The sequence below is a fragment of the Solenopsis invicta genome, chromosome 2 (genome assembly GCF_016802725.1).
Source record: "Solenopsis invicta isolate M01_SB chromosome 2, UNIL_Sinv_3.0, whole genome shotgun sequence".
Classification (NCBI taxonomy): domain Eukaryota; kingdom Metazoa; phylum Arthropoda; class Insecta; order Hymenoptera; family Formicidae; genus Solenopsis; species Solenopsis invicta.
This window is the reverse complement of record NC_052665.1, coordinates 20,712,152-20,736,685: the sequence shown is the minus strand read 5'-3', so window position 1 is coordinate 20,736,685 and position 24,534 is coordinate 20,712,152. Positions and strand designations below refer to the sequence as shown.

The 24,534-nt window shown below is 49.8% G+C and overlaps 4 protein-coding genes across 4 annotated transcripts in view; all 4 read left to right on the top strand.

The window, feature by feature from the left end:
• Nucleotides 1-24,534, top strand: part of LOC113004950 — a 418,572-nt gene that overhangs the window by 260,251 nt on the left and 133,787 nt on the right. The window lies entirely within an intron of this gene.
• Nucleotides 9,586-11,916, top strand: LOC105203396. Its single transcript, XM_011172183.2, has one exon. The coding sequence runs from the start codon at nt 9,586-9,588 to the stop codon at nt 11,914-11,916; it is 2,331 nt and encodes a 776-aa protein (XP_011170485.2).
• On the top strand, nt 11,975-13,567 carry LOC105203398. Its single transcript, XM_011172184.2, has 3 exons — nt 11,975-12,400; nt 12,454-12,958; nt 13,017-13,567. The coding sequence occupies exons 1-3, from the start codon at nt 11,975-11,977 to the stop codon at nt 13,565-13,567; spliced, it is 1,482 nt and encodes a 493-aa protein (XP_011170486.2).
• LOC105203399 lies at nt 13,809-14,799 on the top strand. Its single transcript, XM_011172185.1, has 2 exons — nt 13,809-14,231; nt 14,308-14,799. Exons 1-2 carry the CDS (start codon nt 13,809-13,811, stop codon nt 14,797-14,799), a joined length of 915 nt encoding a protein of 304 aa, XP_011170487.1.

Sequence of the window (24,534 nt, the reverse complement as noted above, 5' to 3'; positions counted from 1 at the left end):
TGTACGTTGGCTGTCCCGCCGTAGAAGCTCGCGGACGACCGGCTTCCCGGGAAGCCGCAAAGCTCTCGCGCACGTGCGCGAGTCGTGTTACGGCCGTGATCACACGACCGCCCGCGTTATCGGTGCGTTGTCGTGTCGCGCGTCTTCGAGAGAATTGTGCATCGTGACCGCGACGACGGCATTGCCGTCACCGGGTAGCTTTGGTTGTATTGCTTTTGAGTTAATTACTGTCCGTTAGCGAAAGTTCGACGAGTGTGTTCTCGCCGCGCTATTCCGAGCGCGCGTGATTGGCTGTCTCGTTACGCGCGGGAACCAACCGCCGTTGTTCGCGCCGCTAGCGTAAGCATTGTAGTATTTAAGAAAATTTTCGCGTTCCGCTTATTCGTTTTCGTCAATTCTCTTCATCTTTTCCGTTCTTTGCTTGCTTCGATTGATAATTTCTTCGTGTTTGGCTCTACTCTGTCTCTGTCATATGCTACAATACATGTTATTTCTGTCTGTTATATGGGCCTGATCTTGCTTGATTTCTCGCCTACCCGTCTCCTCCAGTAAGAGAGCCGCTTCGTCCCTGTCTCCGCTGCCCCGCCCCTCTGCCGGTTAGAGGAGTTAGCTGGCCGCGTGCGAGCGACGATTTCGCGTTTCGTTCTAAGAAGCTATCGCGTGGTGTGCATCCGCATCTAGCGTTAAATAGTGTACCCGGCGACGCGACCGGTATAATCGCGTCTGGCGCCCAATCTCGCGATTTGGTGCGAGCGTTTGGTGTTGCTCGGTTCGCTCGTTGCTCACGCGTGTCTCGCGCGTAATTCCGGTGTTTGATCGCGTATTTCGCCGTTGCTCTCCGGCGTCAGGAAAAGTACGTGACAATATGTATATATGTATATATATATATATATATATATATATATATTTTTTTTTATATACCCTGTACATATATACTATATATATATATATATATATATATATATATATATATATATATATATATATATATATTGTGTAACAAAACGCCCCTCCTCGCGCGCACTGCCACTCCGCTCCGTCCACCCGAGCAATACACCGGCAGAACGCCACGTGGCGCACCGAGCTAACCTGCCGTCGCGATCACGCGGCAGCACGCGCGCCGCCCGTGACGTTGGGCAACGTACCCACTCCGTGCCAGCCGACCAAACGCGCGGATTGGTCCGTCCAACCGTGCGTTCGGATATATAAGTCGGCAGTGGGAACGCCGAGTGAGATCTTCCCGGTCCGCCGAATCCGACAGGTCGATTATCCTCGACCGCACTCCGACTCCCAAGAGGACGAGAATACTCGCCTCATCCCGACTCCCCTCGACGAGCATCCTCGTCGTTCCGGCTAGCCGAGTATCCTCGGCTAATCCTGTCATACCGAATACCGTACACAGCCAATCACGGCGAGCATCCTCGCCGTGCTCCGTAGCCGATTATCCTCGGCAAATCACCGCCTGCGACGAGCATCCTCGTCGAGTCCACAGGCTGGGTATCCCTAGCCAATCCCATCCGTCCTCTCCCCAGGGAAGAGTCTCTTGTAACCTAAAGCCTCGTCAGGGCATCCGCGTCCTGACAAGAACTTCGCCTCTTTTTGCACGAGGCGGCTCGGGCTTGGCGCGGAATCGTCGCCGTCGCTCCGATCCCGCGTTCGGCGGCTCCCCGACCACCCCGGACACCGTGTCCGTTTCAAACCGCGCGATTAGTTTAAGTTGGATTATTTGTATTCTTACGATCCCGTTAGTATTCCCGTAGTTCTAGTAAGTCAGTTCTTATTATGTCTCCCTTTTAAGTTAAAATTATTATTTGTCACTTTACTGTTTCATCCGTATTCTCGCGGTTATTGCAATTCTTGTCTTGTAATTCAGTCTTGGCTCTCGCCTAGCGTTCTCGTTAGTCCACGCGTCACCGTGCGCTTATCGTTACCAACGCTCGCAATTCCGACCGCTCAGCGGCAATTGGTCGTCGCGACCACCGTGAGCCAATCGCGTCCCCGCTTAAGCTGGGTCCACTTGTCACGAGGCGTTAGACGCAATAAGCTATGAGGCTACTTGTAAATATCACATCCAAATAAAGATTTAGTATTTTGTCAGCTAAATACCGAGTGCAATTATTATACCGAACCCGACCAATCCGGCGAGCTTATCCGCCGCAACCGTATCCTGACTCCCACCGAACCGCGCGAAAATCACCAGCGTTACATATGTATATATATATATATATATTTATATATATATATATATATATATATATATATATATTTATATATAAAACCTTATAGTAATCATTTTTAAGCAGGAAAAAAACGTATATTCGTGTAGTACTTGTGTAGATTCGAATAGGACGTGGCGATTTATAAAATTCAATATGGCAACTGAAATATGGCGCTTGAAATCCACAAAAGTCACGAATGATCTTATAATATCTTTGATTAAAATGCAAAAACTTGACAAATTAGCTTGAAAATGATTACTATAGGGTTTTCGGGATTATTAATTACGAATCTGTAGATAGAATTACAAAATTTGAAAGGCGGATTTAAAATGGTCGGATTTCGAATCATACATAAAACGTAAATATTATACATGTTGTTTATTGTTGTGTATTGTGGAATCTAATGCTCTACAATGATTATTAGTTTAACGGCACAGCAAAGAGTAATACATGAAAACTCAAAAATTTCTCGCAAAATGATATTTTGAAGCTCCGCGAGTAATAAAAATCCTAAATGAACATGCTTTTCTTGTCGTTAAAAGAACAAAATTCCAAGTAATCCACATAAAACAAAAACCTCCAATGAACGTGTAACGTTGGTATTTTTCCGGTGCGGTTACGGGATTCGGTCGAGATCGGTTGCTCGGATTGTGCTCGCCGGATAGCAGGGTTGTGAAATAATAATACCGTGGGTTAGTTGTAAGAATAGAAGTAAATTAATATATTCTTGATAAGATTCAAATACAAAATAATAATAGTGTCGTGATTTATACAAACTAGTAGCAATATTACTTAATGGAACCAACAAATCGCTACACCAAAGAGCGAGCGAGGATAATAAGAGCGGACGCGGATTCGTCGTATGCGCTACACGCGCGGAACCAATAATCGGAGTCGCTTGCCTGAGTACGGTCGGACTCGGAACGGTGATTGGTCCGAATTCTACTTTAGCGCGGAGTAATTTTCGGGTAGCTAACGGTACCACACGGACGGACGCATAGTCTTTACTATGTACCGGACGGGGTCGGCTAGTCGTACCGACTAGACGCGGTCAGACGCTGAGCGGAGTAAACGGTCGGACACGTGTTCGTTGACACGGTATAAACGGTCGAAGTGCCATGTAGGTGGCGAACTCCCGGAAGTGGTTTCGACGGGCCGTGATTGGCCCGTGTGCCGGCCGGTCGCAATCTCGGGATTGGCGGCGCGGCGCGGCGGACGGTCCCAACTGCGCGGGGTAGTCGGTGCTGTAGACCTGCGCGGTTTAGCGGTGGCGGCTGGAGTACCTCATCTGGCGGGGGCACACCTCGTGAGGTACGGTGACGGACACGGGAGTGGTGACGGAGGGTGGTCCCGGGGACGCACGGATTGGACTGGTCGGATTGGCCGGACGACGAGAATGCCCGTCGCTCAGCTGAACGGAACGGATAGACTGTGCAGCGAGAATGTCCGCCGCACGGCTGAGCGGATTGGATTGGCCGGACGACGAGAATGCCCGTCGCCCGACGGATCGGATTGGCTGGACGACGAGAATGCCCGTCGTCCGGCAGAACGGATCGGATTGGCCGAGAATACCCGGCGCGGGAACGACGAGTATACCCATCGTGGGATCGCTGGAACGAGAATGCCCGTTCCCGAGGAGTTGCTCGAGAATGCCCGAGCTAGGAGGCGCCGAGTACGCCCGGCGCTGGTCAGGATCCGGTGAGATCGGATGTTCTGGAAGATCTGTTTTTCGGTTGCCCATTGCCGGCTTATATATCGTTCCGCGAGGCTGGGCGCACCAATCAGCGCGTGCGGACGGGCCGGTTTGAGTGGGAGCGCTTTCTGAACGCGTCGCATGGCGCGCCGGTCGCACGTGGTAGCACGTGGTGGTCTTACGGGGAACCGAGCGTGTGGACGTGCTCGGCCTGGTGCGTCGGACGGTTTGTAATGATAGGGTGACGGTGCAGTGGAGGGGGGCGTAATGTTACAAACGTCTAATGGACGTCTGCCGTGGAAGTTTGGACCTTCCAGTAGACGTTCCATAGACATCCAATGGACAGTCACTAGGCATCCACAGTTCCGCATTGCGCACGCCCATTGGACGTCCATTAGACGTTAACATAGATGTCCATTAGACGTTACGTGAATCATTATTAAAGGGTTCATAGAGCCTTAGTAGATGACAAACCGACGTCATATGAATCATTAGTAGAGGTTTTATGAAGTCTCAGCAGACGTTACATTTATTATTAATGGACGTCTGCCATGGAGATTCAGACCTTCTAGTGGATGTCCAATGGACGGTAAAAAAAATTTTTTTTTAAACAGATTTTATTATTTTTATATTGGGTGCGCAACTAAGTTCTTGCTGTTTTTTTTTTTATGAAAATGCAACTTTATTATGAAAAAATGGTTACAAATGAATCATTCAAAGTATTGCCCATTGCAAGCTACAACTTTTGCCCATCTTTCTGGCAGAGCTCGAATACTGTTACGATAAAAGTGTTCGTCTTTTGAGGCTATCCACGAATTAAGCCATTTTTTTGATGTCTTCATATGAGCGGAACTGCTGATCAGCCAGACCATGCGCCATCGAACGGAACAACTAATAATCGGACGGCGCAATATCTGGGGAATATGGTGGATGGGGTAGAACTTCCCATTTGAGCGTTCCCACGTAAGTTTTAACGGGTTTGGCAACATGAGGCCAAGCGTTGTCATGCAGTAAAATCACTTTGTTGTGCTTCTGCTCGTATTGTGGTCGTTTTTCGCGCAGTGCTCGGCTCAGTCGCGTTAATTAAAGTCAATACCGTTCCCTAGTGATAGTTTTGTTCGGTTTCAACAGCTCATAATAAAAAACACCAACCTGGTCCCACCAAATACGTAGCATAACCTTCGCAGCGTGGATATTCGGCCAAACCAACGACGTAGAAGCATGACCGGGCAGTCTCCATGACTTTCTTTTCTTTGGGTTGCTGTAATAAATCCAGTTTTATCACCCGTCACGACGATGAAGAAAACCTTTCCCTTTTTTGCCGCTGGAGCAGTTGTTCACAGGTGAAAAAACGACGCTCAACGTCCCTTGGCTTCAAATCATAAGGAACCCAACTTCCTTGCTTTTGAATCATTCCTAACACATACGATCGCTTGGAAATGGCTTGGCGGGTAACTCCTAATGCTGAAACAAGCTGTTCTTGCGTTAGGCACGGATCCTCATCGAGCAATGCCTCCAATTCAGCGTCTTCAAATGTTTTTGGCCTTCCTTTACGCGGATGGTCGTCTACATCAAAATTACCGTCTTTGAAGCGACGGAACCAATTACGGCACGTTGTTTTACTTAGAGCAGCATCTTCGTAAACTATTTGGAGCTCTCGATGCGTTTCAGCCGCCGTTTTCTTCGAATAAAGTAAGAAAATCAACACTTTCCGCAAATGACGATTATTTGGCACAAAATCAGACATTTTCACACAATCAAAGTATATGACGCCAAAATAAAATCACTAACGTGTCAACGCGATTTGTGTACCATATCGTCTAAGCTTGGTTCATGACGTTTTGGATAAGTCTAAATCGCCCAGCACTTACTGCTGAAACCATCTATTGACAAACAGCGGGAACTTAGTTGCGAACCTAATAGCTTAATCTGCATTCACTATTTCACATATAACATTTTAATTCACTAATTACAATTACGCATTATTTTATAAATTTTTGAAACGCATCGGCGAGATTTGAACCTAAGATCTTCGGAACGATAACCTAGTATCTAAACACTGAGCTAAACGTACACTTGTGAGATTGTTAATAAAAAGTTATATTTGAAGTAAAGCTGATTTGAACAAAAGAAACTGGCGTTTTGAGTATTGCGCAAACACTCTTACTAACCCTTTGTTTATTTAGCCTTAGATATTTTTAATGTAAATTATATAAATATGTAACAAATCGCCTTTTTGCGCCCCCCTCGGACCGTCCACCGTTCCAGGCCGGCCGAGCAACCGCCGGACAGCGAGAAACCGGCGCACAGCGCTAACAAAAACTTCAAAACCGGCGTAGCGCGTATACGCATCCGCGCGTCGAGAGATTTCCGCTCGCGCGCGCTCCGTAAAGCGACCGAAGTGGCGGTCGCTGTCGATCTCGAGCGGCAGGGATTCCCCTTCCGTAACCGCACCGTCCCTGCCCTCGAGATTCGGCTATATAAGCGCCGCCGCTCCGATAGCCAAGGCTTCTTTTCCCGTCCGCCTTCCGTCCGGGAAAGAAGTACATCCTGAGCGCTAGTCGGAGTTAAGGGAACTTAGCTTCCGTCAAGTGATCATGACAACTAGCCATCCGCTTCCCATACCACCGGTTCACGGGCTCAAGTCCACCTTGAGCTCCACCAGAAGATCCTGGTAGCCGGCACTTTCCCGTTCCGTTGTCCTGCCACGGCATCGACTCACGACTCGAGGTGTGGAGCTCCGCGCCTCCACCAAGCGATCATGGCGCGAATCGATTGCCTTCGCTGTATAGACTTGCGATACTAACCGCCACGCGTCGCGATTGGGTTCGAGTTAAAGTACCGCCGTACCGCGCGCGCGATGTCTCCGGCCGTGGCCGCGACCTTCGGCAAGGCCACGGCACCAGCACGTCAACAGAGATTCCGAATTCCAAGAAGCTCGGCTCAGATTCCCTCATTTATAAATAAACATCGCCTGTAAATATCGCGTTTAAATCCGACCGTTCCGATCACCGCGTTCGACTTTCCGTCTTTGTTCGTTCGCGCGTTTTGACTTTCCGTTTGTCCGCGCGTAACATAAGCCTTTGTTACGTCCGTCCGAGCATCATCGTCTTTTGTCCGCGCGCCGCGTCCAGAACGCCGCTATCTTGTACCGCACCGTCTACGCAAAATAAAGAGTATTTTATCTACCATCCACGACGTCTAGTTCTCTTGGCGACCTCATCCGCGCCTTTGTCCGCTGAACTCACGCCGCCCCATGCGCGGAAAAATCAGGTCGTTACAAATAATTAAAACCTGTTTCTGCCTATAGCCAAATCAGTCAAAAACAATAATTAGAAATAGTATCGGAGCATGAAGAAACATTAATGACGTAAAAAGCTCGTTGCCAAATTTAATTTTGCAATTAATTGTTATAAACAAATTGTCAAAAATGACTGTAGAGGAGAACTGATTGCGCCAATCGATTTACCGGGAAAAATTACTAAAGAAACATATATGACGCTTTTTTAATTGTCATAGTTGTTATAATTGTTATAAACAAATTAGTTGCATAATTGTTTTGATAAAAAGATAATGAACAAATTCCGTAAAGAGAGCGCATGATGTACGTAATGCAACAATTTATCCTTGTTTAACTTTCGGTGATCAACAAGGATTACGTCATGCGCATTATACGCTTTACGTAATCTGACTTCTATGATGGAAGTAAAATCTCATGAAGTTATAGAGATTTTCTGGACTTCTAATGGACGTCCATCTGACTTCCATGATGGAAATAAAATCCCCTGGAGATATGAAAGTTGGATGGATGTTTAAAGGAGGTCTGTCTTACTTTCATGATGAAAGTAAATTCCTATGGAGCTATGGAAATTAAATGGATGCCTAAGGGAGATCTATCTAACTTCCATGATGGAAGTAAAATCCCATGGAGCAATATATATTTCATGGACTTCTAATGGATGCCCATCTGACTTCCACCATGAAGATAGACCTCCCATAGAACTATGGAAGTATGATAAACATTGACATTCACTGAATGTCAATTTCTATGTGGGTCTGTTCTTAATTTAAAATCGTCTTAAGCACAATTTTAAGAAGCTAATACGGCCATTTGACAATAAATAAAAGATCGTATATGTACTTATAAGACAGTCTAATGGCTCCTGCACACTGGACGCGGAAACGCTTGCCGCGCGGCAAGCGTTTCCGCGCCCAGTGTGCAGGAAACATAAATGTAAGAGCAAATTACATGTAAATATCTCAATATATAATTTTCCATTATTCTACGTACATTAACTTATAACAAATGTTCAATGGACATTTATAATGTATTGATATAATATATTTGTCATAGAGTTGGGATAAAGTTCTAATAAAAATCTATCTGACTTTCATGACGGAAGTAAAATCCTGCGGAGCTATGGAGGTTCTATGGACTTCTAATGGACGTCTATCAGACTTCCATGATAGAAGTAAAATCTCATGAAGCTATGGAGGTTTCATAGACTTCTAATGCATGTCCATCTGACTTCCATGATGGAAATAAAATTTAATAGAGCTATGGAAATTACATGGATGTTTAATGGACGTCCATCTGACTTTCATGATAGAAGTAAAATCCCATGGAGCTATGGAAATTACATGGATGTCTAATGGAAATCTATCTGACTTCTATGATAGAAGTAAAATCCTATAGAGCTATGGAGATTTCATGGATTTCTTATGTTCGTTTATCTAGAGAGAAATGATAGGTCGGATCGACGTCAAATTGACGTCATTTTGACGGTTGAAATGAGATCAAATTTCACGTCGACATCAATGTTAAAATGTTCAAATTTCGATGCCATTTCGATGTCAATATCAACATGTATAAAACATTTAATAAATGATATTAACATCTGTTCGTTCTTTGAAACTAATTTAAATGTGTCGCAAGATTCCTACCGTATTCGTACGGCTCTGTCCGCTTCCCCGGCCTCATCGTCGTTCCCGGTGGATCGAGGAGCTGGGAACGACGGGGAGACGCGGGGGCAGAGCTTCGTGGCTTTTCGCGCTCTCGAGAGCCGGCGCTCACTCTCTCGTTCGAGGACGGTGTTAGGAAAAGCACGCGACTAGCGACCGCGATCCTTTGTGACTCCGTTTGCGAGAACGGCGATTTTTAGATCGTACAGAGCGTTTCTATTGCGTTGGCCCAGAGATCGCTGAGCTCTGTGCCAAAGTGAATTAAAGTGAACTTGATTAAAACTCCAGTGCGTGTCTCTTAAGATACTTGTAATTTTCGTGTAAGCGCTCTAAGTCCAGAGAGTACGTCTGGACCGAGGCGATAATCGAATATTTGGTCCTTCGAGCCGCATCCATTGAATCCGGAGCTCATTAATAGAGTTAATTAGCAATCTTTGCTCGTGCTCCGCAGACGCGGGCAATTCTTTCCGCTGCGTGTCTTTCCCGCGATCATTAAACGTCGGAGTGCCAGCGCGTAGAACACGTGGTTACACGCGCCGGAATCGTGATTCGCGCGGCAGCACCCTGCGCCCGTGTTACACGAGTCGTGAGGAGCGCTTGCTCGAGCGCTGGGATCGCGTAAGCTCACCGTGTGGCCGCGCAACGAGTAACTTTGGCCGGCGTCACGCGCGCGGTGTCTGATCTTAAGCTGAGCTCGCCGTGCTCATCGCTATGTTGGATCGAACGATCAAACAACAAGTAGTCCTGGCGGGATACATTTCCCGCATGTGGGTAAACCTACAAAAATTAGGACAAGCCAAAATTACGGCGTACGAAGTCTCTAGCCGGCTGGCGCGCCTCGATGACTATTGGAGGCGTTATCAGGACGTGCACTTCAAAATCGCGGCCGATCCCGAGGCTGACAGAACGGACTACATAAAGAATGACTACTTCACCACCACTGAAGAGGAGTATTTTGGTATGCGTAGCAAACTTAATGATCTTTTCGTTCATCTAAGTAGAGCGGGAGCTGCGCTGGAGGTGCAACGGCCGTGGAGCCCGGGGCCGAGCTCCACGGCCGTTGCACCGGTGCTTAGACAAATGCAGCTTCCGAAACTGGAATTATCGAAATTCTCCGGCGATCAACTCGAGTGGGAGGGATTTCGAAACTTATTTCGTTCGCTAGTCCATGACGTCACGGGGGTTCCTAAGGTGCAGAAGCTGCAGTATTTGATGGGGTGCTTGACCGGTGAAGCAGCGGAGGTCGTCGCGGGCGTTCCATTGACGGACGGTGCCTACGATGGGGCGTGGCAGGATTTGATGGTCCGCTACGACAACCCGCGCGTCCTACTCTGCGCCCACATGCGTCATTTGATCTCTTGCCCGGCCGCCGGCAAATCTTCGGCTGGTGAGATCAAGCGGCTGTTGGGCGTGCTCAACCAGGCGAGGCGCGCGTTTGCCTCATTGGGGCGGCCAGTGGAGACGTGGGACGATTGGTTCGTCCACCTGCTCGTTAGCAAGTTGGACGCCACGACGCGGATGCACTGGGAGACGTCGCTCTTGGATTCGCGCGATTTCCCGACGTTCCAGCAGTTACAGGTCTACCTGGAAAATCGAGTACGCGCTCTGGAGGCGGCTAGGGCGGACGCCCCCCTCCCGCGGGGAGGACCAGGAGTGAGTGCGAAACCCACGCCTAGGGCCACGCGCGTCGCATGCAGCACGGCCGTGACTCCGAAAACGAAGTCGAAGACGTGCTCTCTTTGCCAGGGTGCGCACGCTTTAACATTCTGTCCAAAATACAAGGCGTTGCCAGTCGCTCAGCGCGCGGACCAGGTAAAAAAGCTTGGCGCGTGTTTGAACTGCGTCAAGCCAGGACATCAGGCGGACTCTTGTCCGGCTAGCGGTCGTTGCTTGGTGTGTGGCACGAACCATCACACTACGTTGCACGGACTTAATTTTAGGCAATCTAGAGGCACCTCCAGGGACGAGCCGAGAGGAACGGAAGATACGGCCGCTGAAACTAACTCCTTGAGTGCAGGGGTGAGCTCGGCGGTCGCTACCAGCGGAAGAACCGTCTTGCTGACCACGGCTCAGGTTCTGCTTGAAGGATCATCCGGCAGGCAGCTGACGGTGCGAGCCCTGCTTGATAGTGGGTCAGAGGCTTCCTTTATAACAGAGAGTGCTGCCCAACTGTTGCGCGCGCCGCGCCGCCGAGTCCGGGTGGCGGTATCCGGTCTGCAGGGCACGCGAACTGGAGAAGCCGCTACCACGGTCAATCTTATTATCAAGTCCCGAAAGGACCCAACGTTCCGTCTCGAGACGGAGGCATTCGTGCTTCGGCGACTGACGGGTCTACTCCCCCCTGAACGCGTTGCGGCGCGTGTATGGCCGCACCTAACGAATCTTCCGTTGGCCGACCCGGACTTTGCGTCGCCAGCTGCGGTAGACGTCGTCCTTAGCGCCGATATTTATGGACGGGTGATGCGACCTGACATTCGCCACGGTGGACCGGGATCTCCTTCGGCTCACCTCTCCGCTTTCGGCTGGATCCTGACGGGCGCGGTGGACTCCGGGGAGAAGGCTGCAGTTGCTGCGCACACTGTGTCTGTGCTGCTGGCAGAGCCCGTTGATGAACTCACGATAGCTCTTAAGCGTCTGTGGGAGCTCGAGGAGCTTGACGATCGGCGCGTTCCGACGAGGACCAAGCGGAGGAGCACTTCCGACAGACGCACTATCGGGACGCGTCGGGTCGATACATCGTGCGGCTGCCCTGCCGTCCGGATCGGCTTGGTTGGCTGGGCGAGTCGCGCTCGGCCGCGCGGTCTATGTTGCTCGGCTCGGAGCGGCGTTTGGCGAAAAAGCCAGAACTGCAGAAACGATATACCGACTTCATGGTGGAGTATCTCGCGCTGGATCACATGGGTCCGGTGCCGGAGGACGTTCCTGACCCATCGGTGTGCTACTATCTGCCTCACCACGCGGTCTTCAAGGCTGGAGATCCCTCAGGGAAAATACGCGTGGTTTTTAATGCATCTTTTAAAACGACATCTGGTTATTTGCTGAATGACTGTTTGTTACCAGGTCCTCGATTACAGTCCGACTTGTGGGTCATCCTGACTAGATGGAGAGGGTTCAAGGTCGGATTCATGGCCGACATCGTCAAGATGTTCTGGCAGATCCGACTGACGTGGACTTGCAGAGGATACTCTGGCGTGCCAGCCCGACGGAGAGTGCTAAAGAGTTCCAGCTCAGGACGGTGACTTACGACACGACCTCGGCACCCTTTCTGGCCATACGCACGCTGCAGCAACTGGCCAGGGACGAGGCTGTACGCTTTCCGCTGGGAGCGGCGGCCCTGTTACGACATTCCTATGTCGACGACATCTTGGCGGGTGGAAACGATCTGACTGGGACACAGGCGGTCCAGCACCAGCTGATGGCGCTGTTGCAGGCTGGAGGTTTTGCGCTCGACAAGTGGGCCTCTAACGCCCGGGAACTTCTCCCGCAAGCGTCGCCGGGGGAAGCGTTGCTGCCGGCTTTCGATGCAGTAAGCGCCCTCGGGATGGTCTGGCACCCTGACGAGGATGCTCTGTCGGTCAGAGTGGCGGGGTTCCAGCAACACGAAGCCATCACGAAGCGGGCCTGTCCGACGCGGCTTGGTTGTTCGATCCGCTGGGTTGGGTCGCGCCGGTCCTGATATTTGCCAGGATCTTTATGCAGGATCTGTGGCTGGCCGGCCACGGCTGGGACGATCCGCTGCCCTCTGAGCTGGTAGAGGCTTGGAGCGCCTTCACTGCGTCCCTGCTTGGACTGTCGGCTCTATGGATACCGCGCTGGCTGCAGCGTGACTTGGAGGACGACGTAGAGCTCCATGGCTTCTCCGATGCGTCGGAGAGAGCCTACGCGGCGGCAGTCTATGCCCGGGTCACCAAGCAGGACGGCCGGGTAGAGGTGACCTTGCTGACGGCTAGAGCCAAGGTGGCTCCCGTCAAGAGGCAGAGTGTGCCTCGCTTGGAGCTATGCGGAGCCGTCCTGGCGGCTTGGTTGCTGCACCGTGGCATGCGAGCTGGATATGGAGGACGCGCCGGTCACGGCTTGGACGGATGCTAGAGTCGTCCTGTGCTGGCTGCGCTCCCATGCCTCGCGCTGGCGACCATTTGTAGCGCACCGAGTGGCGGAGGTGCAGAGTCTAGTGCCGAGCGAACGATGGAGACATGTCCCCACGGCTTTCAATCCAGCGGACGTGGCAACCAGGGGAATTCCGATCTCGGAGTTCCTTGGACTGAATCTGTGGTGGAGCGGTCTCGAGTGGAGCGGTCTCGAGTGGCTTCGGGAACCGCCCGCCGCGTGGCCTGTGGTGGGTGACCTTGCCACTCGACACGAAGAGGAGGAAAGAAGGGCGGTGCATCGGACCGCTCCAGAAAATAAAGAGGATCTCCTCGAAGAGAGATTCTCAACGCTGACGCGGCTTGTGCGCGTGGTGGCGTATTGTTTCAGATTCTATCGAGCCGCCCGAGGTGGGAGAGACCAGGGTGGATTCTTGACGGGTGCGGAGTTGGAGGCTAGCCTGTCTGCGATGGTGAGACTGACGCAACGAAGGGAGTTTCCGGGGGACCTAGAGGCGCTTACGGCTGACGGCCCGCTGCCGACCGGCTCGTCACTGCGAGCGTTGAGCCTTCCTGGACAAGGATGGGTCTTTGCGAGTGGGCGGTAGACTTCAGTCAGCTCAACTGCCCTTCCCCGAGAAGCACCCCCTGATTCTTCCAAAGGAGGGTCCTATTACTGATCTAGTCCTTCGCGACGCGCATACGGCTACCCTGCATGGGGGACCTCAACTTATGCGGAGCTATCTCCTTCGCCGATTCTGGGTTGTGGGGGTGGCTACTCGAGTGCGAAGGATCGCCAGAGAGTGCGTACGCTGTGCCCGTTTTCGTGGGGAAACGGCGCAGCAGAAGATGGGTCAGCTGCCACCCGAACGCGTGCGTCCCTCTAGACCTTTTGCATCGGCCGGGGTCGACTACGCCGGCCCCCTGCGTATTAGGGCTCACAAGGGACGAGGACACACCTCCGCCAAAGGCTACATTTGCCTCTTTATCTGTTTAGCCACTCGAGCGATTCACCTGGAGGCCGTATCAGACCTGTCGGCGTCGGCTTTTATTGCAGCATTTCGCCGATTCACTGCTCGTCGAGGTCGGTGTCGCCTGCTGCTTAGCGACAATGCCACTAACTTTCGTGGAGCGGACGCTGAATTGAGGGCCAGATTTCGAGCCGCCTCCGAATTCTATAGGGAGGCCGGCGAGGTGTTGGCCAACGACAGGACCGAATGGAAGTTCATTCCACCGCAGGCCCCTCATTTTGGGGGCCTCTGGGAGGCGGGAGTCCGTTCGGTCAAGCATCACCTGCGCCGTGTCCTTGGTGACAATGCCTTGACCTACGAAGAGCTGTCGACGCCAGATTGAGGCCTGTCTTAATTCAAGGCCGCTAAGCCCCCTGAGCACGGACGCGGCGGATCTGGTGGCGTTGACGCCTGGGCACTTCCTGGTGGGCGAGGCGCTCGGGAATGTACCAGAGGTTCCGGAGTCCGATCTCCATCCCACCTCGCGCTGGCGGTTGATCTCCGCGATTAAGGAGTCATTTTGGAAGCGGTGGCATGAGGAATATCTGCATCAACTGCAGCAGCGCTCCAAATGGACCCGAGAGCGGATCAACCTCACGCCGGGCACCATGGTGTTGGTGAGGGACGAGCTGCTGCCGCCGGCTAAGTGGCCACTAGGTCGGATTACTCAAGTCTTCCCGGGACCGGACGGATGCGTGCGCGTGGCAACGATCCGCACGGCGGCGACGGAGCTGAAGAGGCCCGTCACTAAGCTCTGTCCTCTCCCAATCGCCACGGATCTGGGTCCTCTCGGAGCAGCGAACGAGCCGCCTGATGCGGTGCTGCCCTGATCGACGCGCGTTGATCGCGAGGACGCCTCGACAGCCCTCTTCAATTTTATAAATCTCAATTTTCTTATTCAACGTTCGCCTTTATTAGATTTGCTTTAATTGGGTTAGCGTATTAGGTTCTTTATTAATCGTTACGTTAGAGCAGTTAATTGTCCTTTTTTTTCTTTTCTTTTTTTCTCCTTTTGTTCATATTTAGTTAAGCCAGCTCGTATTTCGTCGACCGGACGAGGCGGGCGGCATGTTCGTTATTTGAAACTAATTTAAATATGTCGCAAGATTCCTACCGTATTTTACGGCTCTGTCCGCTTCCCTGGCCTCGTCGTCGTTCCCGGTGGATCGAGGAGCTGGGAACGACGGGGAGACGCGGGGGCAGAGCTTTGCGGCTTTTCGCGCTCTCGAGAGCCGACGCTCACTCTCTCGTTCGAGGACGGTGTTAGGAAAACCACGCGACTAGCGACCGCGATCCTTTGTGACTCCGAGAACGGCGATTCTTAGATCGTACAGAGCGTTTCTATTGCGTTGGCCCAGAGATCGCTGAGCTCTGTGCCAAAGTGAATTAAAGTGAACTTGATTAAAACTCCAGTGCGTGTCTTTTAAGATACTTGTAATTTTCGTGTAAGCGCTCTAAGTCCAGAGAGTACGTCTGGACCGAGGCGATAATCGAACAACATCCTTTCGGTACTATAACTCAACGAGAAATGACCAATATCGAATCATATCGAAATGATTTCGACGTCAAATTGATGTCAATTTGACATCAATTCCATTATCATTTCTCAGAAATCGTTTAATAGACTGGAGGGATAGAAAAAATCATGCCAAAAGTTAAAACATTTAATTACAAAATACAATATGCCAAAAATGTGCAATTAAAACCGATTTAAAAAAAAGTGATTTAAATCGATCTGAATTTCTGAACCGAAAATACGGTATTAAGATCGATTAAAATTAAATCAAAACCCAGATAGATTTATTAAAACAGAATACATTAATTGTAAACGTAATAAATATTTAATTTACAAAAAAAGTATTTCTTGTATTTTTTTTGTTAAAAAAGATTAAAAAAAGATTAAATTTGAATTAAATATTTAATTCATGTACAAGATTAAATAACAATACAAATTGTTATTTACATGTAAAAATATAAAATTTTATGTTGAACAGTATTCCAAACACACGTCACGTATAAAAAGAACGAGAACGAGTATTCGTCTCAAAGTTACAGTAAGCAGCTTTTAAAAGTTTCATTGAAGTATGAGCTGGGGAGTCGGCCGCGGTGGCGCCTACATGTAAAGCCTGTGGCCGCATTCGACTTATGAGAAGATCCACCGCGACGTGCCTGCCTAGCGGTGGCGCCAGCACTCACTTATTAAATCTATCATTTCAATCCAAAATTACAGGATTTCATAAATTATGATTAAATCGAATTTTAATGTGATGTGAGACGTTGACAATTCTTGTGTGTCATTTTTAATTAAAGAGGTATTTTGATAAAAACACTATAAATTACGTTAATAAACTTGTCAAATTGTCCGAAAGCTATGGTTTTTTGGCAGTTAATAAACAACTGTCAAGAAAAAAAATAATAGTTTTCAAACAATTTTACAAATTAGTTAAAATGATTTACAATGTTATTTTATCAAAATAGCTTTTCATTTAAAAATAACGAATTCTCAGCGTCTCAGCGTATTATTTCTCGCTACTAATGTCAGTATTCCTAAATGTAGTCGCTGTGAGTATTTAAGATTCTTATGGTAATGCAACAGATTTAAAATTTTTAAAAATTTTTATTATATGCATTATACTTAAACAATTTATAAAATTAGAAAAATAAAATCTAATAATAATTAAAAAACTAAAATAAAATATATAATATATATCTATAGATTTTGAAAAATTAATATAGATAGTGAGACGTTGATGAATAAATGTCAAATAATTACATTACATTCTTATTTAAAACAATGCAAATAATAGTTTTAAACATTTACTTTTAATTTAACTTAATTTAATATTTTAATGCATTTTTTAATTACTTTATTTTTTATTTAAATTTTTAAATTTTATTAAACTTATAATTTTTTATCGGTATTACTATATAACTCAACGAGAAATAACTTATCGAATCAATATCAAAATGATATCGATATCAAATTGATGTCAATTTGATGTCAATTTGACATTGATTCTATTATCATTTTATTATAGTTTGTGTAGCGCCCCTTTTTTCTATGCACCCAATAACGGAAAGCTAAACATCTAAATAATTTAAAGCATGTTACCATGTAAATAAGTTTTTCTGTACAAACAATTAAGTATAATAATAATAAATTAATTTTCTGTTTTATACGTAATTAAATTTTAAATTTCAATTACCGGTAAAAATTTTTTATGCAAAAAATATATATAATTATATATAAAATATGTTCATATATGTTTTCTTATTGTTTGGTTATTTAGAGTACTTTTAAAAATCTAATTTTTAAAAATTACATTTTTATTTAAACAATACAACTAATATTTATAAAAATTAACTTTTAACTTAACTTAATTTAATCTTTTTTAATACATTTTTTAATTAATTAATTTTTTTATTCAATTTTTAAATTTTATTAAACTTAAATCTTTTTATCGGTATTATTTAATTAAACCTATGAAAGATTGTAAATGTTGTTGATGTTTGATTGACGTCGATGATCGATGTCAAATTGACATCGATGATCGACGTCAAATTGACGTCGATGTTTTGACTTGGAAACGTTAAACGCCACCGACGTCAAATTGACGTCGATTCGACCTGTCATTTCTCCCTGGGTAACTTCCACCATGGAGATAGACGACCCATGGAGCTATGGAAGGGCGATGGACATCAATGGAAGTCAATTTCTATGTGGGAATGCGATACTCTGATGCCGTTTTTGACTCGATAACACACAACAATAAGCAACAATTAATACTTACGTTTTATGTACTGATTCCAAATCCGGCTATTTTAAATCCGCCATTTCAAATTTTGTAATTTTGTCTCCAGATTCATAATCAATAACCTCGAAAACATTATAGTAATCATGTTCAAGCCAATTTGTTAAGTTTTCGCATTTTAATCGAAAAGATTATAAGATCATTTGTAACTTTTGTAGATTTTAGGTGCTATATTTCAGGCGCCATATTTCAGCTGCCATATTGAATTTTTTAAATTACTACGTTCCATTTAAATCTACACAAGTATAAGAATATTTTGAGACCTTAAACGTTTTTTTTCCGTTGCATTAATTTTTGAAAGGAGGGGGTGGCCCGTTTGACGCAAAAAATCCAACACACACACAGACACACACACACACACACACACACACACACACATGCGCGCGCGCGCACGCACACACATACGCACACGCGCACATGCACGCGCACACACGTACGCGCGCGCACGCACGCACGCACGCACACACACACACACACAGAGAGAGAGAGAGAGAGAGAGAGAGAGAGAGAGAGAGAGAGAGAGAATGAGCCAGAATAAATATTGTTCTTTTTACAAACATATTTGTAATTGAATTCTGAGACCATTTTTCTTTTAGTAAAAATTTGTCCGGAGCTTAGTTTTTGAGTTACAAGAAGAAATTGTTAACGAATAACGGATACAAGTGGCAGGCAGGGGCGGAGGAACTCACTGTTACACGCGGGTGTTTCCGCGAGGCTGCTGTGCTCAAATGTCACAATATGATTTACATTGTAACAACCTATGTTTGTCCGAGCACGGACGAACTCAGGGAAGCCAGTGCTCGAAGAGAGGTTACCGGATTATTAACTCTGAGATCGGGAGTGCGAATAAAAATGAGAGTTTATTATAAACAAAATTAATCCGGTAGGACAGTAAAGAAAAGAAAATATAAAGATGCGGTATTTACAATGTGGCGGTAGCTATTTACAGAGTTTTATTCCCAAAAGGATCGCGGTCGATGAGTGCGAACGGTGTGGTATCGCTATCGCAGTCGCACGCCTTTGCGTACGCCGCGTATTCGTCCAAAGCGTTTAAGTTTGCGGTTGCGATGCCTGGCGGTGTGCGCGGGTTGGAATGCCGCGTAGACGACGATGCGTTTCTTAGAATCTTGTCTTGCGATTCGCAACAGGTGCCACAGGGAATTCTCTTACAAAGGGAGTTTTCGAGATGTGTCTCACCAATTTTAATAAAATTTTATGGTTGCGTAGTATTCATTCACACCTTTACAGTAGTAAAGCCGTTTGTTGCGAAACTTTAGGCATTCTCAAGAAAATGATTAAACATTTTCAGCATATATTAGTACCGTTACAGAAGAACGATTGTCGCATAAATGGCGTGGCATGGGGTGTAGAGACGTCGACTGGTATGCTTGTGGGGTTCCAGGTTCGATCCCCGCAGATAACAATTTTTTTTATTTAAATTTTATATTTTTTAATTGTTATACATAATTGTTAAACTGCTATCAATTATTTAATACAAAATGTTATTTTAAAGAAGTCAAAGAATTTAAAAATGCTTTTCTATTATTAATTAAATTAAAATTTCTCAAAAACACAAAAAATATATTTGTAATAAAAATTTACAATGACTGTTTTAAGAATGTCAAAATAAATGTATCAAATCGTTATACCTACAACGGTCTCCGAGTAAAACGATTTTGTTATTGTCTTTTTTTTTGGTCTAGATTTTACGACGCTTGTTTATTTATAAAATATATTAAATAATTAAATTTAATTATATTAAATAATTAAAAGCGATTTAACAATTATGTATAACAATTAAGAAATCTAAGAAGGAAACACTGGGAAATGTCCGCCTCAGATGAAAACGAGTTTTTAATATGTTGTAGTACAGATAAAAATAAGGGACACGTATTTTTTTATACGTGCCCATACGCATTTTAAGGGGATGAAACACCCCTTTGAAGAAAATCGGTTTTTTTCTTTCGAAGCGTATGCCGTCGAAACTAAAAGAGATAGAAAAAAATGTTTTAAATGAAAGTTGAATGGCTCGAAAAGTAATTTATAACAGCGAAAAAAAATTTTTTTAAAATTTTTTTAAATGCTTTCCCCCACCACTTACTTACTTTTTTTCAAAATTTTTATTTTTTTTATAAGCAAAATAAAGCTTATTTTATTACAAATTCAACATTATATGATAAAGTTACGATAAAACATTTCCATTTTCCAAAAATAATTAAAAACCTCTCTATACGCACGGTACGCGCACCCGTCCGCGCGTTCGTGCGCTACGGAAGTGACTCCCTCCGATTTCGACGTGCCTTTAATATGTTGTACAAATTAAAATAAGGAACACATATTTTTTACACGTGTCCTAAAATACACTTTTAAGGGTGAAACACCCCTTTGAAGAAAATTGGGTTTTTTCTTTCGAAGCGTGTATCGTCGAAACTATAAGAGATAAAGAAAAATGTTCTCAATGAAAGTTGAATACATGTTTTTCTCGCATAAGATGACAAAAACATTTCGAGGACAGTCTGTGTCTAACATGAGAACGCAGACATTGAGAAAAACATTTACTACAAAATAAAACGACACTACACTAAAGAATAACAACAATTATGGTGTTGTAAGACATTAATTTCTTGTTTACAAAATAATATGTAATTAATATAAGTTAAACATTTATTTACTGGTCTACATGATTCGACTAGAATATTTGTTCTCTTCAACATTTTATAAATAAGGAGACTTGGATTACAAAAAATTATTACTCACACATTCCATACCCTTTTTTTTTTTTTTTTTTTATCGTGGGGAAAATACTCATAGTACCCCGGGTTGGCTAGACCACGGGAGTGTGGGACTCGGGACGCGGTACCCCTCGCCGGCACAGACCGCTTGCGCGGCAGAAAGTTGGCGAGGCCCGGCCCGCCTACCCACTAAAAACCCACCGAGCCCATCTCGCCCCGTTGCGTGGAGGGACCGGGATTGCTATAGCACTCTCCAACATCCCTCCACTGGGGATCGGAGCATGAAGCTCCCCGACGCGCCAGTTCGTCGGGTTGGGAGTCGGGCTTTGCTGGCCCAGCCGAGATACGTCAGCCAGTAGGGCCTAGCCCGACCCCGGGGATGCGGAGCGAGGCATCACGCACCCCCGCGCCCATTTAGGGCCATGGGACCGCTCCCGACATATCGCCGGTGCGAGCCCCACGCCCAGGGACGAGCGGTCGCCGCCGCCCGCCCCGCCTCCTCCCGTCCACGGCGCTCGAATGGCCAGGCCGGTCGCCAGGGAGGGAACCTCTCGCCTGGCGCCGGGCCCCATCGGCCTGGGCCCCGTCCCGTCGCATCCCCCGAGCGCTAGGGGCAGCTAGGGGCGGGCACCCGAGGAGCGGCACTATCGCCGCTTCCCCTTGCCGAGGACGGGCGGCCCCGGGGAGGGCGCACTTGGCGCGCCTCCCTTGGGCCTCGCCTCCCTCGTGGCCTTACTCCCCCTCCGCTCCCTCTGCGGGAGTTGGCGGGGGAGGGGAGACAGAACTACCCTGGCCACGGGGAGGTTATCCCCGGAAGCGTGACTCGACACGCTGACTGCGTCGGGCGCGCCGGTCTCATCGACCGCGCGCGATTTAGGCGGCGGGGGCTCCTCCCCGGACTCCGAAGTGTCCGAGGTGGACCCCGGCAGCCGAGCATCCACCGCAGCCGGGGGCCCATCTACTGGGACCCCGCCCGCGGGAGACGCACCCCCCTTGGCGGCCTCGGCCACCGCCGGACCGTCGCCCCCAACGGCCTGAGCGCCGCGGGCAGCGTCAGCGTCCGGCGATGACGGAGGCCGCTCCATTTCCATTTCCTCCTCTCTCCCCAGATACGGGGAGGAAGGAGGAGGCCCCCCGGCCCTCCGGGGCATGGGGGGTATTTTGGGGCAGCCCGCGCCACCCGGTCGGTGGCCGGCTGCCCTGTTGCGGGAGGCACACTCGGGACAAAATGGCTGATTAGCGCACCGTGCCCGAGTGTGACCCTCCCCGCCGCAGTTGAAGCAGCACCGGGACCGGTCAAAGTAACCGGGGCACCGGTGCTGCATGTGGCCCTGTGCCAGGCAGCGATAGCAGCGCTGTGGAGGCGCCTTAAGCGCCTCCACGCGCGCAGCCGCCCAGCCCAGGGCCACTTTTCCCACCTTGGCGAGCCTCGCCGCCGCCGCGACCGGGCACTGTGCTATCACAGAGCCCATGCCCCGGCGGCCGCGAGTAACTCGACCGACTATGATATCGGTGGCGCTGCATGCTCCGGCGCATGCCAGCGCCACCGCCACCTCCTCCGGCTCGGTGGAGTCCAGGAACCCGGACACCCGAATCCCCACCCTACGCATAGGGCAGGTTATCCGGATCCCCGGGCCCCCGGCCACCCGCCTCATTTCGGCCGCGAGGCGCTCCGCCGCGGGCCGACTCTCGGTGCCGGGGATCTCCAACAGGACACCCCCGGCCTGCGAGACTCTAAATTTGAGGCCCAGTTCGGGCTGGGGGAGAATATCCCCCAGATTTATCGCCGCCCTGGACCTCCAGATCACGTCGGTGTAGGAGGCACACCCCGGCTCCACCGTGATTGCCACCACGGAGGAGCGCGGGATCCGCCTCCCCACCGCACGCGGGGCAGCGGACGCCGCACGAGACGTCCCCCCCGGTTTTACCCCCTTCGGCCCCTTCTTTTTTTCTTATCGCCGCGCCGCGGCCCCAGCGGAGGAGGGGCGGCAATGCCGCCCCACCCCCGCCGAGGCACCAGCACCGGCAACGCCCGGCCGCGGAAGGGAGCGCCCACGGCCGATCTTCGAGGGCGCGGGGGCGGGAGCCGACTTCTTCGTCGGCGCCCCCCCCGCAGCAGCCCTCCTCTTCTCCTTGCGGCCCACCACGGCCGCCCAACTCGGTCCGTCCGTAGACGGAGCTCGAGCGGGCGAGTCCGCGGGGCCGCTGGGTGGCTCGGGGGAAGTGGGCTCCTCCCGCGGAGCCCTGTCCCCCCGACGTCCACCTCTAACGCGTCTCGCTCCGGTACCGGCCAAGGCGGGCGCCGAATCAACCCCCGCCTCGACCCGCACCAGGCGTCTCTCTATCTCCCCCACCGTCCCCGACAGCCGCTCCAGCATCTCGAGCACCGTCTCCTCGAAAGGGGACGGGTCGGTGACCGGAGCAACCGCCGGAGCCAATGAGGGACGGGAGGAAGCTCCCCCCCTGTCCCGGGACGCACCCGAGGACCCCGATTCGAGCACTAGTGCTCTCCTCGCGACCCCGAGCTGGCCCCGTAAATCGTCGACCTCGGCTCGGAGGGTTCTTATTTCCTCCTCGCGCGCCGCGGCCGACGCGTCCTCGTGACCAACCTCATCTCGCCCGAGGCGGCCCATGGCCCGATAGGCCAGGGTCATCAACGCCTCCCGAGCGAGGTGAGTGTACTTTTTCATCCGCCCGGACAAGGCTCCGTGCATGCCGAGATTGGTGCACTTTGCCCGGGCAGTTTCCACCTCCCGTAGCCAACCGTCGGCCAGGCCGGCCAAATCGGTTGTGGTGCTACGGGAGATAACACCTATTTCCCGGTCCAGCTCTCGGCGCTGTTCCGGTGTAAATAATGTCGGGGGTATCCTGATTCGCTGCCTGGGCCGCGAATCAGGTCCCCCCGACATATCTTCGTCCTCCGAGGAGTCTCGTAGTACATTGGCTCTAAGCCGCCGTGCTCTGAAACCCTCCATGGGCACTCCGTGGAGGCGGTCCTCAATGTCCGCCCCGTCCGAGAGGGGAGACGGAGACCTGAAAGGCCCGCTCCCATCGAGCCGGGGACGGCCACGTGCCCGCTTCCTCGCACGCTGAGTCCCGGATTCGGCGGGCACACCCGGAATATCCGGGGTTACCACTACCTCCTCCGATGACTCAGGCGCGGGAGGGGAGACCGCCTCCACCGCGCCCCTGGAGGTTTGTACAACCTCCTCCACCTCTGGCCGATCCACATCCACGGTGGTGCCCGGAAGAGACTCATCGGGTGAGCTAGGCTCACCCTCGCTCCTCCGGCCACCCCCGCGGATGCGGATCGGCGAGCGCGAGCGCGACCGACGTCGCCCCCCGCCTCCGCCAGGCTGATCGGCATCCGCCTCGCGGCGTCCGCCGAGCAGCCGGCCCGGAGACAGGGAGCGCGTCCGACGCGCCCCGCAAACCGGGCCCCGTCCACCGACTTCCGCCTCGCGGCTTCGGTCGGGTGACAGGACCGACGTCTCCCCAGTGGGAGGCACGGGGGCCTCGGCCTTACCGGCCGGCTCCACCCCGGGCCGCCCACCGGGCAGCGAATCATACCCCTCGACCACGCCCGTTGCGGGGGCCACGGCTCGTTGAGCCGGCTCCACCCCGGTTTCGTCCTCGGTGGAGGAGGAAATCTCCTCCTCCTCCGAGTCCGTAAGGACGTAGTAATCAGGGTACAAGGCGGCCAATTCCCTTCGCTTGTCCCGAGTCCGACGCTTGAGCCTTCTGGTCTCACGCCGAAGGCGCGTCACTTCCTCCCGGATTAGCTCCGGGTGCGCTGCTAACTCGAGGTTAGCAGCGGTAACATTCTCCGCAGTCGCTCTGTGGTCGGCGGAGCCTGCGGGCACTCCGCTCGACCGCCCGTCGTTCGATGACGACAGGGGGGGACCCGGGACAATAGCCCCCCCGTGCCGGCCCTGGGGTGTCCGATCACCCCTGGGCGGTAATTTCCCTTTTCGTTTGCCCATGTGTATGTTCCATTGTGGGGTCTTATTTAACGAGGGGA

Bases quoted from the DNA above. Each gene is read 5' to 3' on its own strand.
- LOC105203396 (XM_011172183.2), top strand. From the start codon at position 9,586: ATGTTGGATCGAACGATCAAACAACAAGTAGTCCTGGCGGGATACATT.
- LOC105203398 (XM_011172184.2), top strand. From the start codon at position 11,975: ATGGAGAGGGTTCAAGGTCGGATTCATGGCCGACATCGTCAAGATGTT. The intron at 12,401-12,453 runs GTAAGCGCCCTC...TCTGTCGGTCAG, and splicing joins TGCTGCCGGCTTTCGATGCA to AGTGGCGGGGTTCCAGCAAC. The intron at 12,959-13,016 runs GCTAGAGTCGTC...GACCATTTGTAG, and splicing joins CGGTCACGGCTTGGACGGAT to CGCACCGAGTGGCGGAGGTG.
- LOC105203399 (XM_011172185.1), top strand. From the start codon at position 13,809: ATGGGTCAGCTGCCACCCGAACGCGTGCGTCCCTCTAGACCTTTTGCA. The intron at 14,232-14,307 runs GTCCGTTCGGTC...TGTCGACGCCAG, and splicing joins GGGGCCTCTGGGAGGCGGGA to ATTGAGGCCTGTCTTAATTC.